At 46.2% G+C, this 20,000-nt stretch overlaps 1 protein-coding gene across 5 annotated transcripts in view; it reads right to left on the reverse strand.

Moving 5' to 3' along the window:
* LOC106580625 (ATP-binding cassette sub-family A member 2) overlaps positions 1-20,000 on the reverse strand; it is a 150,728-nt gene that overhangs the window by 85,552 nt on the left and 45,176 nt on the right. For all 5 annotated transcript variants that reach the window (XR_014381852.1, XM_082966424.1, XM_082966423.1 and 2 more), the window contains exons 2-4: positions 5,418-5,511; positions 872-983; positions 108-277 (exon numbers count right to left, since the gene is read on the reverse strand). Coding sequence is in view for 4 of the 5 variants with exons in the window: in XM_082966424.1 (XP_082822550.1) it covers positions 108-277; positions 872-983; positions 5,418-5,511 (376 nt within the window). In the remaining variant the exon portion in view is untranslated. The remainder of the gene's footprint in view (positions 1-107; positions 278-871; positions 984-5,417; positions 5,512-20,000) is intronic.

Below are 20,000 nucleotides of genomic sequence, written 5' to 3' on the forward strand. Positions count from 1 at the left end.
GTTGAACCATCATATGTTGTATTGAAAAGAATCCACCTTCGCATCTATTAAGGTTCAAAATGTTATGGCTCTGCTAAACTGGGTCTGACACAAACTGACACACATACCTTGGCTGGTGTTGAAGCCGTTGTCCAGCGGGGAGGGCCCTGTGGACGTGCTGAGTCTCTCCAGGTGTTGTTGCAGGGACTCCAGCTCCTGGCCCAGTCCTGGCCTGTCTGCTGTGAACAGGTGGTTCTGTAACACCACATCACTGATCCGCTCCAACAACTGGGTCACACTGGGGGAGGGGGGAGAAGGGGGGAGAGAAAGGGGCAGTAGGGGGGAGAGAGAGAGTCGAGCGAGTGAAAGGAAGGGACAAAACGAGAGAGGGAAAAGACAGGTGGGAGGGACAAAAGAGAGAGAGAGGATAGTGCATTGAGAGAGGTGTAGGGTATAGTTCAAAGACACAATGACAGCCCTCTCCCATTAGGAGGAGCCCACACATCAACAGAGAGATGAATTGATTATATGCATACAATTACAGATTATGACCATTGTCCACTCCTGCCATTACTGTAAGTATTGTAGACATTAACACTGTTAGTCCATTAGTGGTATGTGACATTAAACTAAATAAAGGATGTCTGTCTTAAAGAGGAGAGAGAGAGAGAGAGAGAGAGAGAGACGAGAGCAGACAGACAGACAGACAGACAGACAGACAGACAGACAGACAGACAGACAGACAGACAGACAGACAGACAGACAGACAGACAGACAGACAGACAGACAGACAGACAGACAGACAGACAGACAGACAGACAGACAGACAGACAGAGTGTGAGAGAGAGAGGGAGAGGAAGAACAGCTAGGACTGACTGACTATGTGACTCACGTGGAGTTCTTGTACTGCAGGAAGCCAAACTCGTCCCTCTGGCCGTCGGGACACAGAGACTGCATGATGGGGATGATGCCTGCTGAGGTGAGGGGTGCTGCGCTGTAGAAGGCTGGACAGACAGGACGGACACCAGGGAGGGACAGGAAAAGGGACAGAGGGTAGGTAGGGAGAACAGAGGTAGAGAGAGATAGAGAGGGATGACATAGATAGAGAGGGAGGGAGGGGAGAGATAGCGAGGCAAGAGAGAGATATATGGGACAAAGGGATAGTATTCACAGGAAAATCCCGGAAAAGAGGAGAGGGAAGAGAGGAGAGGGAAGTGCATTGAAGGATTGGTAGGGAAGAGGTTCGTTGGAGGGTTTGAATATAGTCCAAAGACCAAAAAGGAGAAAAGAGAGAGGAGGTTAGAGAGAAAGCGAAACCCAGATCCCCAATAACACACAGTCAGAAGCAGAGAGAAGAGGTACCGAGATGTCAGGGCTGAGGCATACAGTGCTGTCATCTTTATGTCTGCTCTGGTTTGTCATCCACTCATAAACGGTGACTGCTGCTGGACACGATTTCATCAAGCCTGGAATAAGAACTAGGTCCATGCTAATAGTGTACAATGGAATGGCCCATGTTTCCATGACTACCGTAAAGAGTTTTTCTCACTCTTTTGTGTTTCAGCCGCAGTAGATCCATCCACCCACTGGGCGAGGTGCCTGGCAACAACAACACTCTCCATTCTACTTAATTATCCATCCATCCCTCACTCCCTCATATTACATGAATTCATCCCTTTGGATAGAAGAAGAATCCTAGCTTAACAAATAGGCCTCTTTGAGAATGTCGGCGAGGTATAAAAATGAGTTACTCCCTGTGATTATAAAAATCGATCCATTTCACCAACGTTGCTTTATCCTAAGACTAAATCGCTGCCACTTACTCTGGTGCTATTACTGTCTTATTGAATAACCTATAACAGTTAAAAACACCCACTGCTGAGCCAATTCCAGAGAAAGTGAGCACTTCTCATAAATGGTCTAGGATGATGTTGCCCCTAGAGACACTGATCTCAGGTCAGTTTTTGGGGTTTCCCACCTCTGATGTTTATGGTTAGGTTTGGAGAGAGTAAAGCGATCCTGGATCTGTGCCTAAAGGCAACTTGTATTTAGAGCTGCTGAGGAATATCTACAGTGACTGACTCTCTAGTGACGGTAGTCTGTTTAAGAGAACAGTACCTGCATCCTAAATGGCACCATATTCTCTACAATCACCATAGGAGAACCCTTTGAAGAACCCTTGTTGGTTCCAGGTAGAACGCGTTTGGTTCCAAGTAGAACCGTTTTGGGTTGCTGTAGAACTCTTTCCACAGAGGGTTTTACATGGAACCCAAAATGGTTCTACCAGTAACCAAAAAGGGTTCTCCTGGAGACAGCCGAAGAACTCTTTTGGAACACTTTTTTCTATGAGTGTATATATTGCACTATTTTTTACCAGGGCCCATAGTCATCCCAGTTCAAACCTGACATCTGGTACCACTCCACACACTGAGCTCAAGATAAAGTGACATGAGATCATCGAAGGTCCAATCAATGGTTAAGTAGATCAGTCAACCAGCAGAAAAGATCAGGGTACCTGTCTGTCAGAGCTAGCCTGGGTACCTGTCAGTCAGAGCTAGCCTGGGTACCTGTCTGTCAGAGCTAGCCTGGGTACCAGTCTGTCAGAGCTAGCCTTGGTACCTGTCTGTCAGAGCTAGCCTGGGTGCCAGTCAGTCAGAGCTAGCCTGGGTACCTGTCAGTCAGAGCTAGCCTGGGGACCAGTCTGTCACAGCTAGCCTGGGTACCAGTCTGTCAGAGCTAGCCTGGGGACCAGTCTGTCACAGCTAGCCTGGGTACCAGTCTGTCAGAGCTAGCCTGGGTACCAGTCTGTCACAGCTAGCCTGGGTACCAGTCTGTCAGAGCAAGCCTGGGTGTCAGTCTGTCAGTGCTAGCCTGGGGACCAGTCTGTTAGAGCTAGCCTGGGTGTCAGTCTGTCAGAGCTAGCCTGGGTACCAGTCTGTTAGAGCTAGCCTTTGTGTCAGTCAGTCAGAGCTAGCCTGGGTACCAGTCTGTTAGAGCTAGCCTGGGTGTCAGTCTGTCAGAGCTAGCCTGGGTACCAGTCTGTTAGAGCTAGCCTGGGTACCAGTCTGTCACAGCTAGCCTGGGTACCATCCTGTCAGAGCTAGCTTGGGTGTCAGTCTGTCAGAGCTAGCCTGGGGACCAGTCTGTTAGAGCTAGCCTGGGTGTCAGTCTGTCAGAGCTAGCCTGGGTACCAGTCTGTTAGAGCTAGCCTGGGTGTCAGTCTGTCAGAGCTAGCCTGGGTACCAATCTGTTAGAGCTAGCCTGGGTACCAGTCTGTTAGAGCTAGCCTGGGTACCAGTCTGTTAGAGCTAGCCTGGGTGTCAGTCAGTTAGAGCTAGCCTGGGTGTCAGTCAGTTAGAGCTAGCCTGGGTACCAGTCTGTCTGTGCCATCATGCCACTCCTTAGACATGATAGGAAACAGATCTGGGCCCAGGCTGAATAGGAGCTAGCTCCAGCCAGATGTATGGTATAGCTATGTTATGTATACAGCATTTACAGTAGCATTTATTGTTACCAGTAACTGGTTATCACAGAAACACAGACAGGTAGAAACATAGACAAACACACACAGAGACAATGTTCACCTTCAAAATTCTCACAAATCCCTTTAAAGGAATATTTTCACACAGACAGCCCAGTGACTTTGTTTGTCACTGTGACCGTGTGAGAGCAGTCACAGATCACATTTCGTATTTGCTCCCTGCACATGTGAGCCGGTGCATGTGCATCCCTTGTGTGTTGTGTATATGTGGTGGGGTGCCAGTGTGTGCCTTACAGCGCTAACCTGAGCACAAAGCTTTTTAGCATTAGTCAGATGTGTGAAATAGGATCTGTTGGCTAGAGACGACATTGTAGACAGATCCCTTCCCAGTCACTGAGCCTATGTCACAAATGACAACCTTTTCCCCTTTGTAATGCACTGCCCTGGTCAAAAGTAGTGCCCTATAAAGGGAATAGGGTGCCATTGTATACGCCTGAGACTCAGCACGGTGCTGACAACACAGAGACACGGACATCAGGAGGGGAGGCGCACACACACACACACACACACACACACACACACACACACACACACACACACACACACACACACACACACACACACACACACACACACACACACACACACACACAGGATTATAACAGGAGACCAAAGTCAGAGTCAAGGTAATCATAACTTAGAGAAAATCATGAAGCCACAATGATAAAGACTTTGACACTTACAGACTGATTCAGCATGCAGTGAACATGCATCATGAAGAGAAGAGAGAGAAGAGAGAGAGAGAGAGAGAGAGAGAGAAGGGAGAGAAGGGAGAGAAGGGAGAGAGAGAGAAGAGAGAGAGAGAGAGAGAGTAGAGAGAAGAGAGAGAGAAGGGAGAGAGAGAGAACAGAGAGAGAGAAAGAAGAGAGAGAAGGGAGAGAGAGAGAAAGAGAGAGGGGAGAGAGAGAGAGAAACGAGAAAGAGAAGAGAGAGAGAAGGGAGAGAGAGAGAGAAGGGAGAGAGATAGAAGAGAGAGAGAGAAGGGAGAGAGAGAAGTGAGAGAGAGAAAAAGCAGAGGGTCATAGAGTAAAAGAGAAGAAAAAAACGTAAATAAAACAGGTGTGGATGTCTGTGGACAATGACAGTACATGACTAAACATGACAGTCACTAAACAGTAGTATGAATGACAACACTAGACACCAGTGTTTTATGCAACCAGACTTTCATTCAATGGCAGATTAGTAAAGCCTTGTACAACTGAACAGAAATACTGTAGATGGAAATTCTATACAGCGTTACGTTATCATCTTTCACAACAACACACAGTCTGCGTCCCAAATGGCACCCTATAGCCTTTACAGAGGACTACTAAAAGTAGTGTACTGTGTAGGAAATAGGGTGCCATTTGAGAAGCAAACATTCTATATTAAGATCAAGATGCATCCTCTACATCTGCAGGATACAACAGCTTTCCCTTCCGTCTAGAACTGCACAGTGGGACTGTCACTGAAAGTCTGGTTAGATTGATGTGTTGTGTTCAAACTGGTGGTGGTGGACTCCCCTTCAATAGTGAGCAGTAGCAACGGAGGATTCCCACACAACCACAACACTGTGCCTAACTAACTACCCACCACCGTCACTCCTCACCCCCCTGGCTCCCGTTCTCCTCTAATTTTTTTCTGCATTAGCCTGGTCCCAGATCTGTTCTCTCTTTCTGTAGCCTGGTCCCAGATCTGTTCTCTCTTTCTGTAGCCTGGTCCCAGATCTGTTCTCTCTTTCTGTAGCCTGGTCCCAGATCTGTTTGTGCTCTTGCAAACTCCATTGCTGTACTTGTCAAGCCAAACAATGTTTGGCATGATGGCACAAACAGACTGGCACTCTGCAGTCTGCATCCCTTCTACTACTCTTTCATCTGTACAGTCTTTTGTGAAGCTCCCTTCTTTCAGTCTTTCCTACCTTCCTTGACAGGGATGGCAGGTTTCTTCTGGCGCAGGCCCAGCAGGATGAAGAAGAGAACCAGGGGGATGAAGATCTCAAAGGCCAACACCCACTGTAGGGCGAGAGGGAGGGAGGGAGGGAGGGAGGAGGGAGGGAGGGAGGGAGGGAGGGAGGAGGGAGGGAGGGAGGGAGGGAGGAGGGAGGGAGGGAGGGAGGGAGGGAAAGAGGGAGGGAGGGAAAGAGGGAGGGAGGGAAATAGGGAGGGAGGGAGGGAGGGGGAGGGAGATTGAGAGAGAAGGAGGGGAGGGAGAGTTAGAGAGTGGGAGGGAGGGAGAAAGGGGGAGGGAAGGCGAGAGAGAGAGACACAGAGAGACACAGAGAGAGAGTTAAACCGCTGAACAGATAAACCAGTGTAGGCCGTAGTTTGTTTACTACAGTAAACAACTACAAGGTTAAATCCAGTTAGCTACTGATTTGCTTTCCACGCTGAACCACTCCTTGTGGATTGTCATTGACTTGGTGATGGATCAACACAGTGAATGGATTGAGTTGATTTAGCCCATTTAATCAGATACTTGGTGTGAAGGATGTCCAGTTTGCTAATCATGCACTATCGGCTTATTCTGCCAGTGCTTTCCAAAGTGGTCTGTTACAGATATGATATGCTTATGAAGAAGAAGAGGGTGCCACACACACACTCACACACTCAAATCAGGGCAGTTGTGGTTATTGGTGTATATCATGTTCAGTTTCACACGCTCTGAGAGTAGTGAAAGCACAGCAGAAAGGAAGATGTATTCACAGACAACAGCAGAGACATGAAACCACCAGCCACAAACAGCAGCTAATGAATTCTTCAGTTCTGATCAATACTGGAAAAGGACATGTTGATAGTTAATTCCTCCGTTATGAAGGATTTCACATAATTACCACGTTCCCCTTTTTTCTTCTCTGTACTTTCATTTCTTCCTTCCTAGCCTCACTACGAGAGACACTATCACTCTCTAAACATTCAATTACATGCCTTGAGCCTGATAAACAGCAGGTTCATAGTTCACATCAAGAATGTGGAGGAATGGTAGATAGGTTTTATGTATCCTGATCAGTAGAGAGAGAGAGAGAGAGAGAGAGAGAGAGAGAGAGAGAGAGAGAGAGAGAGAGAGAGAGAGAGAGAGGGAGAGGGGGGGGAGAGAGAGAGAGAGAGAAAAGAGAGAGAAGAGAGGGCGAAAGAGAGAGAGATTGAAAGAAGAGAAATCCTAGAGAAGAGAAATCATTTGAGATGCAGACCCTCTGCTATAGTCTTCTCTGCTGGGCCCATATAGGCCAAGCAAGCCTCATTCTCTGGAAGTGGCAATCACTGATCACCTGAAGGGACATGGGCTGCGTCCCCATAGGTCCTGGTCAAAAGTGGTGCATTACGTAGGGAATACAGTGCCATTTGGGACACAGCCCAGTTCTCCCCATCTACCCTGGTCACCTGGTCCAACCCGCTGTCCAACTAGAGCTGTCCTGATTTAAACCTCAGCCATTCTTCAGCTGAAGTGTGGCCTGCATTGTTGGGCACATTGAAGTATGATGCATATAATGCATTGTGTCAAACATAATAACAAAATGTCATTAAAAGGGTGGTATGGAGATGAGAGGGTACGCAAACTAAGACACCAGCGAGAGTATGCAAACTGAGACACCAGCGAGAATACACAAACTAAGACACCAGTGAGAGAATGCAAACTGAGACACCAGCGAGAGTATGCAAACTGAGACACCAGCGAGAGTACGCAAACTGAGACACCAGCGAGAGTACGCAAACTGAGACACCAGCGAGAGTACGCAATCTGAGACACCAGCGAGAGTATGCAAACTAAAACACCAGCGAGAGTACGCAAACTGAGACACCAGTGAGAGTATGCAAACTAAAACAACAGCGAGAGTACGCAAACTGAGACACCAGCGAGAGTACGCAAACTAAAACACCAGCGAGAGTACGCAAACTGAGACACCAGCGAGAGTACGCAAACTGAGACACCAGTGAGAGTACGCAAACTGAGACACCAGCGAGAGTACACAAACTGAGACACCAGCGAGTGTATGCAAACTGAGACACCAGCGAGCTGCCTCTAAGACACTACAGCATGGTGTCAGTCTGTGACCCAACACCAGAAAACACACTTATCTGTGTAGGTCTCTCTCTCTCACATTCATACCCCTCTCTCGCTCTCATTCCTCTCTCTCTCTCTTATACCCCCCTCTCTCTCTCTCTCTCTCTCTCTCTCATTCCTCTCTCTCTCTCTCTCTCTCTCATACCCCTCTCTCTCTCTCTCATCCCCCCTCTCTCTCTCTCATTCCTCTCTCTTTTTCTCTCTCACCCCCGCTCTCACTCTCTCTCTCATACCCCTCTTTCTCTCTCTCATCCCCCCTCTCTCTCTCTCATTCATCTCTCTCTCTCATCCCTCTCTCTCTCTCTCTCTCTCTCTCTCTCTCTCTCTCATCCCTCTCTCTCTCATCCCCCTCTCTCTGTCTCTCTCTCTCATCCCCCTCTCTATCATACCACCCTCTCTCTCTCATCCCCCCCTCTCTCTCTCACCCCCCTCTCTCTCTCGCTCTCTCTCTCATCCCCCTCTCTCTCACCCCCCACTCTCTCGCTCTCTCTCTCATCCCCCTCTCTCTCATCCCCCCTCTCTCTCTCCCTCTCTCCCTCTCTCTCTCTTTCTCTCTGTCACACCCAAACCCATACAAACACGCAGACACACCCAAACACGCAGACACACCCAGACCCATACAAACACGCAGACACACCCAAACCCATACAAACACGCAGACACACCCAAACACATACAACAGTGCATGTGTGTAGGGCCATCTGTCCAATCATAGTGCTGAGTCACCAGAGAAAGGAATGATGGATAACTGTCTGAGTGACAACGCAGGTGTGTGTGTGTGTGTGTGTGTGTGTGTGTGTGTGTGTGTGTGTGTGTGTGTGTGTGTGTGTGTGTGTGTGTGTGTGTGTGTGTGTGTGTGTGTGTGTGTGTGTGTGTGTGTGTGTGTTTGTTTGTTTAACTGTCCTTGTGGGTACCAGAAGTCCTGACAAGGATAGTAAAACAAGGAAAATTCAGACAAGTGGGGACATTGCCGGTCCCCACAAGGATTTTATTTTATTTTGGGGTTAGGGTTAGAATTAGGGTTAGGTTAAGGGTTACAGGGTTAAGGTTAGTGTGTGTGTGTGTGTGTGTGTGTGTGTGTGTGTGTGTGTGTGTGTGTGTGTGTGTGTGTGTGTGTGTGTGTGTGTGTTGTGTGTGTGTGTGTGTGTGTGTGTGTGTGTGCACAGATAGACACATAGAGACAAAGTGTCACCCTGCTCTGCCCTAGTCGTCTCTTATTTACAAGAGAGACAGAGGGGTCACAGACTTCGTCTCTATGTGTCTATCTGTGAAGGTCATGACAGACAAACAGCTCTTTGACATGCTTCTCTCACAAAGCACAAAGGTCCAACTGACCCCACTCAACAAAGCTTCTGTTATAAGATCCTGAGCATTAAAATACCACTACTCTCTCTGACACAGCTAGGCACACACACACACACAGACACGTATAGACACACACACACACACACACACACACACACACACACACACACTGAAGGAAATCTTTATTCAGAGGGCGCTTGTCTCTTGTTAGAATTTCTCCATCTTATATTGATTTCCCTGACCTGAAAAGAAAAACACAAACCTTTGATTTGAATATTAAACAGCTCCCCTTCCGAATTAGTGAGTTTGGAAGTGCCTATATCTGTGTGCATCCTTCAAGAGGATACACACAATACCCCATAATGACAGAGCAAAAAAATATAAAAAAATATGATATTTTGCAAATGCATTACAAATAAAAAACTTCAATACCTTATTTACATAAGTATTCAGACCCTTTGCTATGAGATTAGAAATTGAGCTCAGGTGCGTCTTGTTTCCATTGATCATCCTTGAGATGTTTCTACAACTGATTGGAGTCCACTTTTGGTAAATTCAATTGATTGGACATGATTTGGAAAGGCACACACCGGTCTATATAAGGTCTCACAGTTGACAGTGCATGTCAGATCAAAAACCAAGCCATGAGGTTGAAAAAATTGTGGTGAGACAGGATTGTGTCGAGGCACAGATCTGGGGAAGGGTACCAAAAAATGTATGCAGAATTGAAGGTCCCCAAGAACACAATGGCCTCCATCATTCTTAAATGTAAGACCTTTGGAACACAAAGACTCTTCCTATAGCTAGCCACCCGGCCAAACTGAGCAATCGGGGGAGAAGGACCTTGGTCTGGGAGGTGACCAAGACCCCGATGGTCACTCTGACAGAGCTCCAGAGTTCCTCTGTGGAGATGGGAGAAACTTCCAGAAGGACAACCATCTCTACAGCACCCCACCAATCATGCCTTTATGGTAGAGTGGCCAGACGGAAGCCACTCCTCAGTAAAAGGCACATTACAGCCCGCTTGGAGTTTCCAAAAGTCCAAACGGCACTTAAAGACTCTCAGACCATAAGAAACAAGATTCTCTGGTCTGATGAAAACAAGATTGAACTAGATTGAGCTAGGGACTGGGAGACTAGTCAGGATTGAGGGAAAGATGAGTGGAGCAAAGTACAGAGAGATCCTTAATGAAAATCTGCTCCAGAGCACTCAGGACCTCAGACTGGGGCGAAGGTTCACCTTCCAACAGGACAACGGCTTCAGGTCTCTGAATATCCTTGAGGGGCCCAGCCAGAGTCCAGACTTGAACCCAATCAAATATCTCTGGAGAGATCTGAAAATAGCTGTGCAGCGACACTCCCCATCCAACCTGACAGAGCTTGAGTGGATCTGCAGAGAAGAATGTGAGAAACTCCCCAAATACAGGTGTGCCAAGCTTGTAGTGTCATACCCAAGAAGACTTGAGTCTGTAATTGCTGCCAAAGGTGCTTCAACAAAGTACTGAGTAAAGGGTCTGTATACTTATGTAAATGTGATTTTTCAGCATTTCTTTTTTGCTGACATTTCTAAAAACCTGTTTTGATTCATCATTATGGGGTATTGTGTCCATTTTAGAATAAGGCTGTAACGTAACAAAATGGGGAAAAAGTTAAGGGGTCTGAATAATTTCTGATTGCGCTGTATATCGTCCATTCTTTATAGGTGTGCCAAAGCGTCTGTCTTCAGCTGCTGTCCTCAATACTGCAGAGGTGGGGCAGAGAGGTACAGGGTTATGCTGAGTTTCGATGGTGCGAGGAACAAGGCAAACTGGATGTCGTTGTTTTCAATGAGAGAATGATGATAAATGCCGTTGAGGCTGGCGGTGAATGCCGTTAGCCGCCTCGGTAGACGGGACTTGCCACCACAGTCCTTGCCATCTGCCGTAGCTTTGCTTCCTACCGGGTGTTGATTTGCAGTTTGTTTACTGAAATCACCAAAGCAATGCATATCACTGTGTTTGCTTGCTTTTGCCATCACCCTCTTCCTCATCCCGCTATTCCAACTGGTATGACCATTTTTGCATCCCTGGTCTAAACGCAGAATTACTGTAACACAGACATGCTGCAACTACAGGCTCCACAGGTCATCTGGTGTCACTCAACAAACAACAACATTCACCTTTGTGATAATCTAACACTACAAAGACACTAAACTAATTTACTACCCAAACACCATTCAGATGGCCCTGATTAGGTCTGTATAGAGAAAGAGAACATGGAGAGGAGAGAGAGAGAACAAGGGGAGAGAGAGAGAGAACAGGAAGAGAGAGAGAACAAGGAGGGGAGAGGGTCATGGCTAAAAGGAATTCCGCTTTTCATTTTAGCGAACTCTTACCCTTTTCCTAACCTTCACCTAGTTATGCTAACCTGCTACATTAATTAAAATCTGACGTTAATTTGACAAAACCTGGAGGGGAGAGAGAGAGAGAGAGAGAGAGAGAGAGAGAGAGAGAGAGAGAGAGAGAGAGGGAGAGAGAACAGGGAGGGGAGAGAGAGAGACCAGGAAGGGGAGAGAGAGAGAACATGAAGAGGAGAGAGAGAGAACATGAAGAGGAGAGAGAGAGAGGGAGAGAGAGAGAGAGAGAGAGAGAGAGAGAGAGAGAGAGAGAAGAGAAAGAGAGAGAGAACAGGAAGAAGGGAGAGAGAGAGAACAGGGAGGTGAGAGGGGAGAGAGATAACAGGAAGGGGAGAGGTGAGCGAGAAAGAACAGGAAGGGGAGAGCTTAAAGAAAGTAAACAGGAAGAGGAGAGGTGTGAGAGAGAGAGAGAGAGAGAGAGAGAGAGAGAGAGAGAGAGAGAGAACAGGGACGGAAATATGATTTTAGAGTCCTAGGTAATTGCATTCCAGCCATGCCATTGAAACATTTTCCACTGCGTCACTGTACAGTTTTGCATTCCAAATGGCACGCTATTCACTATGTAGTGCACTGCTATTGACTAGGGCCCATAGTGGTACTATGTAGGGTATAGGGTGCCATTGGGGACAGGCAAACAATGTAGCCAAAGTCTGAGGTTTAGGGAAGTTGAGAGTGTGTGGGTGGGCAGGGAGGGGAGATGGAGGAAAGTAAATGGGCTGAATATTGCAGAGCAGCTTATCCAAAGGGTTCGGGCTCAATCAGTCACACAGCAGGCAACTGGAGCACAGAGCTGAGCCAGAATGGAACCCCTGGTCAATTGCACTGGATTGATTCTCCATACTACTCTGTCATATATAACAAGCTAGCTTGAGCAGCAGACAGACACTTATTTCCCCAGGATAGGGAAGGGTCCACTTTAGACCGAGCCCTATTCCCTATATAGTGCACTACTTTAGACCAGATTCCCTATATAGTGCACTACTTTAGACCAGATTCCCTATATAGTGCACTACTTTAGACCAGAGCCCTATTAACTATATAGTGCACTACTTTAGACCAGATTCCCTATATAGTGCACTACTTTAGACCATATTCCTATTCCCTATATAGTGCACTACTTTAGACCAGAGCCCTATTAACTACATAGTGCACTACTTTAGACCAGATTCCCTATATAGTGCACTACTTTAGACCAAAGCCCTATTAACTATATAGTGCACTACTTTAGACCAGATTCCCTATATAGTGCACTACTTTAGACCAGATTCCCTATATATTGCACTACTTTAGACCAGAGCCCTATTCCCTATATATAGTGCACTAATTTAGACCATATTCCTATTCCCTATAAATTGCACTACTTTAGACCAGAGCCCTATTCCCTATATAGTGCACTACTTCTGACCTGGGCCCTCATAGACACAGGCAGGCAGGGGGCTAAATGCTACTGTATAACATCTGGGAAAGACTCCTGCAATGTTGGGCACAGCTAGGTCATATTCATTAGTGTACACCATAGCAAAACGTTCTGAAAAGAAAAATGAAAACAAGCAATTCTTATTGGACAAATGCAGGTAGGTCCCTCCCCGTTTGGCTCGTTTTCTTCCTTTTGGTACCTAATGAATATAAGCGAGTCTGGACCAATGCTAATCCCTCCCTAATTATCTCACTCTCTCTTCTATCTCGCTATGTTCTCTGTTCTCCCTAACCTTAAGCTCTATTGGCTCTACCAGTGGAGCTTTCCTGGCTTTGGTGTGATTTTCAAACACTCCTTCAGAATCAATGCTCCATCTCATGCATGGCTATCTGCTTTCTCTCTTATTTATCCCCCCCTCTCGCTCTGTCTCTGTCTCTCTCTCTCTCTTTCTCTCTCTCTCTCTCTCTGAGTAAACCGTACAGAGGCCTCAGAATGTAAATAGTGTCAAATCCACCCTAGGCTCACTCAAGCGTACTGTTTATCTTCTTTTTTAATGGTCATTGGATTTGATTGACTGGAAACTGATAACCATGAAACTGGTCTGTAGGCTTTTGATCTGATAATCATTTGTATGGGTTATCATGGCCGCGTTCCACCTTGACACGTCAGTTCCCACACGTACATATCCGCTAACCACATCATATGATATAGCAGTCTGTCCGAATGCACAGTCAATCACCCAACCATTGGCAATGCAACATCTGTTAATGTAGTCAGCCTAGAACGTGACCAATATGTCCAGAGGAACAGCTCCCTAGCTCTCTAAGGGGGTCAGTGAAGGACGTAGGCAGAACGAATGGTCTGATGTCCAGGCTGGGAGACCCAGTTAGTATTGGTTCATTAACGAAAGGTCAGTGAAGGAAAAAAGAACGCATCTAAGAATAATTCTGCTCAACTCTTTGCACATCTGTGTGTTGTTTATTTACCAGGCAAACTGTGAGCATCACAAACAAACTTTGATCTTTCTGCTTGTGGCGCTGTAGCATTTAATCAATACCAGTCAACTCAGGACTCAATGGACATTTATGCATAAAATATATCTGAATTATCGGCTTCATCACTGCAATTAATAGTGGAGGCTCTGCCTCTGGGACCTTTTGTTGCTTTACCCTGTAACTAAGAACATCTTAACACACTGTTACCCTCTCTCATTTACTGTCTGCAGTCTACTCTCTCTCTGTCTCTCTCTGTTTTGTTTCTCTCTTTTCTCCCACTCTCTCTCTTTCTTTCTCTCACTCTTTCTTTCTTTCTTTCTTTCTCTTTCTTTCTTTCTTTCTTTCTTTCTTTCTTTCTTTCTTTCTTTCTTTCTTTCTTTCTTTCTTTCTTTCTCTCTCTTTTCAGCAGCCTAGTTAGTTCCTTGTGAGCCATTACTACTGATTCCTGCTTACAAGCAAAAAATAAAGCAGTGACTCGCTCAATACGGAAGTGGTCAGATGACGCAGATGCTAAGCTACAGTATTGTTTTTCTAGCACAGACTGGAATATGTTCCATGATTCATCCGATGACATTGAGTTGTATATCACCTCAGTCACCAGTTTCATCAATAAGTGCATCAATGACGTCGTCCCCACAGTGACCGTACGTACATATCCCAACCAGAAGCCATGGATTACAGGCAAAATCCACACCAAGCTAGACTAGAGTTTCCGCGTTCAAGGAGTGGGACACTAATCCAGATGCTTATAAGACATCCCGCTATTCAATCAGACGAACCATCAAACAGGCAACGCATCAATACAGGACTAAGATTGAATCCTACTACACCGGCTTAGACGCTCGTCGGAAATGGCAGGGCTTGCAAACTTTAAAAGCAAACCCACCCGCGAGCTGCCCAGTGACGCAAGCCTACCAGACGAGCTAAATGCCTTTTATGCCTACTTCAATGCAAGCAACACAGAAGCATGTATGAGAACACCAGCAGTTCCGGATGACTGTGTGATATGCTCTCCGTAGCCGATGTGAGTAGGACCTTTAAACAGGTCAACATTCACAAGGCGCTGGGCCAGATGGATTACCAGGACGTGTACTCAAAACATGTGAGGACCTGTTCATGTGCGGACAAGTGTTCACTGACATTTTCAAACTCTCCCTTACATTTACATTTACATTTACATTTAACCTGTTAGGGATAGGGGGCAGCATTTGCACGTCTGGATAAAAAAAATGTACCCGATTTAATCTGGTTACTAATCCTACCCAGTAACTAGAATATGCATATACTTATTATATATGGGTAGAAAACACTCTAAAGTTTCTAAAACTGTTTGAATGGTGTCTGTGAGTATAACAGAACTCATTTGGCAGGCAAAACCCTGAGACATTTTCTGACAGGAAGTGGATACCTGATGTGTTGTATTACCTTTAAACCTATCCCATTGAAAAACACAGGGGCTGAGGAATATTTTGGCACTTCCTATTGCTTCCACTAGATGTCACCAGCCTTTACAAAGTGTTTTGAGTCTTCTGGAGGGAGATCTGACCGAACAAGAGCCATGGAACGATGATGTCCCATTAGACACCTGGCGCGCGAGTTCATGTTGGGTACCCTCGTTCCAATACATTATAAAAGAGTATGCATTCGTCCACCTTGAATATTATTCATGTTCTGGTTAAAAAAGGCCCTAATGATTTATGCTATACAACGTTTGACATGTTTGAACGAACGTAAATATATTTTTTCCCCTCGTTCATGACGAGAAGTCCGGCTGGCTTAGATCATGTGCTAACAAGACGGAGATTTTTGGACATAAATGATGAGCTTTTTTGAACAAAACTACATTCGTTATGGACCTGTGATACCTGGAAGTGACATCTGATGAAGAGAATCAAAGGTAATGGATTATTTACATAGTATTTTCGATTTTAGATCTCCCCAACATGACGTCTAGTCTGTATCGCAACGCGTATTTTTCTGGGCGCAGTGCTCAGATTATTGCAAAGTGTGATTTCCCAGTAAGGTTATTTTTAAATCTGGCAAGTTGATTGCGTTCAAGAGATGTAAATCTATAATTCTTTAAATGACAATATAATATTTTACCAATGTTTTCTAATTTTAATGATTTAATTTGTGACGCTGACTTGACTGCCGGTTATTGGAGGGAAACGATTTCCTCAACATCAATGCCATAGTAAAACGCTGTTTTTGGATATAAATATGAACTTGATAGAACTAAAAATGCATGCATTGTCTAACATAATGTCCTAGGAGTGTCATCTGATGGAGATTGTAAAAGGTTAGTGCATCATTTTAGCTGGTTTTATGGTTTTGGTGACCCTGTCTTTGACTTGACAAAACATTACACACAACTCTTGTAAATGTACTGTCCTAACATACTCTAAATTTATGCTTTCGCCGTAAAACCTTTTTGAAATCGTAAAACGTGGTTAGATTAAGGAGATGTTTATCTTTCAAAGGGTGTAAAATAGTTGTATGTTTGAAAAATTTGAATTTTGACATTTATTTGGATTCAAATTTGCCGCTCTTGAAATGCACCTGCTGTTGATGGAGTGCACCACGGGTGGCACGCTAGCGTCCCACCTAGCCCATAGAGGTTAAGTCATTTAGCAGACGCTCTTATCCAGAGCGACTTACAAAATGGTGCATTCACCTTATGATATCCAGTGGAACAACCACTTTACAATAGGGCTGAGCGGGAACTGTGCTTCCTCAGAGGTAGGGGGGCCAGCAGGCCAGTGGTGGATGAACGCAGTGCCCTTGTTTGGGTGTAGGGCCTGATCAGAGCCTGAAGGTATGGAGGTGCCGTTCCCTTCACAGCTCCGTAGGCAATCACCATGGTCTTGTAGCGGATGCGAGCTTCAACTGGAAGCCAGTGGAGAGAGCGGAGGAGCGGGGTGACGTGAGAGAACTTGGGAAGGTTGAACACCAGACGGGCTGCGGCGTTCTGGATGAGTTGTAGGGGTTTAATGGCACAGGCAGGGAGCCCAGCCAACAGCGAGTTGCAGTAATCCAGACGGGAGATGACAAGTGCCTGGATTAGGACCTGCGCCGCTTCCTGTGTGAGGTAGGGTCGTACTCTGCGAATGTTGTAGAGCATGAACCTACAGGATCGGGTCACCGCCTTGATGTTAGTGGAGAACGACAGGGTGTTGTCCAGGATCACGCCAAGGTTCTTAGCACTCTGGGAGGAGGACACAAGGGAGTTGTCAACCGTGATGGCGAGATCATGGAACGGGCAGTCCTTCCCCGGGAGGAAGAGCAGCTCCGTCTTGCCGAGGTTCAGCTTGAGCTGGTGATCCGTCATCCACACTGATATGTCTGACAGACATGCAGAGATGCGATTCGCCGCCTGGTTATCAGAAGGGGGAAAGGAGAAGATTAATTGTGTGTCGTCTGCATAGCAATGATAGGAGAGACCATGTGAGGATATGACAGAGCCAAGTGACTTGGTGTATAGCGAGAATAGGAGAGGGCCTAGAACAGAGCCCTGGGGGACACCAGTGGTGAGAGCGCATGGTGCGGAGACAGATTCTCGCCACGCCACCTGGTAGGAGCGACCTGTCAGGTAGGACGCAATCCAAGCGTGGGCCGCGCCGGAGATGCCCAACTCGGAGAGGGTGGAGAGGAGGATCTGATGGTTCACAGTATCAAAGGCAGCAGATAGGTCTAGAAGTATGAGAGCAGAGGAGAGAGAGTTCGCTTTAGCAGTGCGGAGAGCCTCCGTGACACAGAGAAGAGCAGTCTCAGTTGAATGCCCAGTCTTGAAACCTGACTGATTAGGATCAAGAAGGTCATTCTGAGAGAGATAGCAGGAGAGCTGGCCAAGGACGGCACGTTCAATAGTTTTGGAGAGAAAAGTATACCTATACCTATACTTACCAAGTCTGTAATACCTACATGCTGCAAGCTGACCACCATAGTCCCTATGCCCAAAAACTCCAAGGTAATCTGCCTAAATGACTACCGCCCCATAGCACTCACTCACTCTGTAGCCATGAAATGCTTTGAAAGGCTGGTCATGACTCACATCAACACCAGCATACCACCCCAACGGATCCACAGATGATGCAATCTCAATTGCACTCCACACTGCCCTTTCTCACCTGGACAAAATGAACATCTATGTGAGAATGCGGTTCATTGACTGCAGCTCAGCGTTCAACACCATAGTACCCACAAAGCTCATCACTAAGCCAAGGACCCTGGGACTAAACACCTCCCACTGCAACTGGATCCTGGACTTCCTGATGGGCCGTCCCCGGGTGGTAAGGGTTAACAGCAACACATCTGCCACATTGATCCTCAACACGGGGGCACCTCAAGGGTGCGTGCTTAGTCCCCTCCTGTACTCCCTATTCACTCACGACTGCATGGCCAAACACGACTCCAACACCATCATTATGTTTGATGACAACACAATGGTGGTTGGACTGATCGCCGACAGCGATAAGACAGCCTATAGGGAGGAGGGCAGAGACCTGGCAGTGTGGTGCCAGGACAACAACCTCTCCCTCAATGTGATCAAGACAAAAAAACGGTTGTGGACTACAGGGAAAGGAGGGTCAAACATGCCCCCATTCACATCGACAGGGCTGTAGTGGAGCGGGTCGAGAGCTTCAAGTTTCTTGGTGTCCTCATCACCAACAAACGATCAGGGTCCAAACACATCAAGACAGTCGTGAAGAGGGCACGAAAACGCCTATTCCCCCTCAGGAGACTGAAAATATTTGACATGGGTCCCCAGATCCTCAAAAAGTTCTAGAGCTGCACCATTGAGAGCATCCTAACCAGTTGCATCACCACCTGGTATGGCAACTGCTTGGCATCTGACCGTAAGGCGCTACAGACATCACTGGGGCCAAGCTTGCTGCCATCCAGGACCTCTATACTAGGAAGTGTCAGAGGAAGGCCCCAAAAAATTCAAAGACCAAAGTCATAGACTGTTCTCTTTGCTACCCCACAGCAATCGGAATCAGAGTGCCAAGTCTAGGTCCAAAAGGCTCCTTAACAGCTTCTAACCCCAAGCCATAAGACTGCTGAACAATTACCCAGGCTATTTGTATTGATCCCCCTCCTTTTTTTTTACACTGCTGCTACTTGCTGTTTATTATCTATGCATAGTCACTTTACCCCTAACTACATGTACATATTTCCTCAAATACCTCGACTAACCTGTACACCCCCACATTGACTCAGTACCAGTAACCCCTGTATATAGCCTCGTTATTGTTATTTTATTACTTTTTAAAACTTATTTTGTAAATATTTTCTGGACTCTTATTTTCTTAAAACTGCATTGTTGGTTAAGGGCTTGTAATCAAGCATTTCAGGGTAAGGTCTACTACACCTGATGTATTCGACACATGTGACAAATAAAATTTGATTTGATTTGAGATAACAGTGCAGAGAGAGAAGGCAGTTACAAAGGTCCAGACACAGCCATTATGAACAGAACTACAGGTACATGGTCAGGTACTTGGCCCCCAGTCTTCCACATAGAACATTCTACTCAATAGAAGACAAGACAGAGAAATTCGACTCAATAGAAGACAAGACAGAGAGATTCGACTCAATAGAAGACAAGACCGAGAGATTCGACTCAATAGAAGACAAGACAGAAAGATTCGACTCAATAGAACCATCTGATCCCATTACAACCCCCCATTTCATCAGATTTTCCACCTCATCAGATTTTCCACCTCGGTTATTATGTGTTTCTGTCCTCTTTAGCTGGTATCTTTCCTAGTAGCCTATCTCTCCTCTGGTCTATCTTATGTTCTCTCCTCTGGTCTATCTTATGTTCTATCCTCTGTCCTCTTCTCTGTCCTCTCCTCTGTTCTCTCCTCTGGTCTATCTTATGTTCTCTCCTCTGTTCTCTCCTCTGGTCTATCTTATGTTCTCTCCTCTGTTCTCTCCTCTGTTCTCTCCTCTGGTCTATCTTATGTTCTCTCCTCTGGTCTATCTTATGTTCTCTCCTCTGTCCTCTTCTCTGTCCTCTCCTCTGGTCTATCTTATGTTCTCTCCTCTGTCCTCTTCTCTGTTCTCTCATCTGGTCTATCTTATGTTCTCTCCTCTGTCCTCTTCTCTGTCCTCTCATCTGGTCTATGTTATGTTCTCTCCTCTGTCCTCTTCTCTTTTTTCTCCTCTGGTCTATCTTATGTTCTCTCCTCTGGTCTATCTTATGTTCTCTCCTCTGTTCTCTCCTCTGGTCTATCTTATGTTCTCTCCTCTGTCCTCTTCTCTGTTCTCTCCTCTGGTCTATCTTATGTTCTCTCCTCTGTTCTATCTTATGTTCTCTCCTCTTTT

Source organism: Salmo salar, chromosome 20 (genome assembly GCF_965601325.2).
Source record: "Salmo salar chromosome 20, fSalSal1, whole genome shotgun sequence".
Classification (NCBI taxonomy): Eukaryota; Metazoa; Chordata; class Actinopteri; order Salmoniformes; family Salmonidae; genus Salmo; species Salmo salar.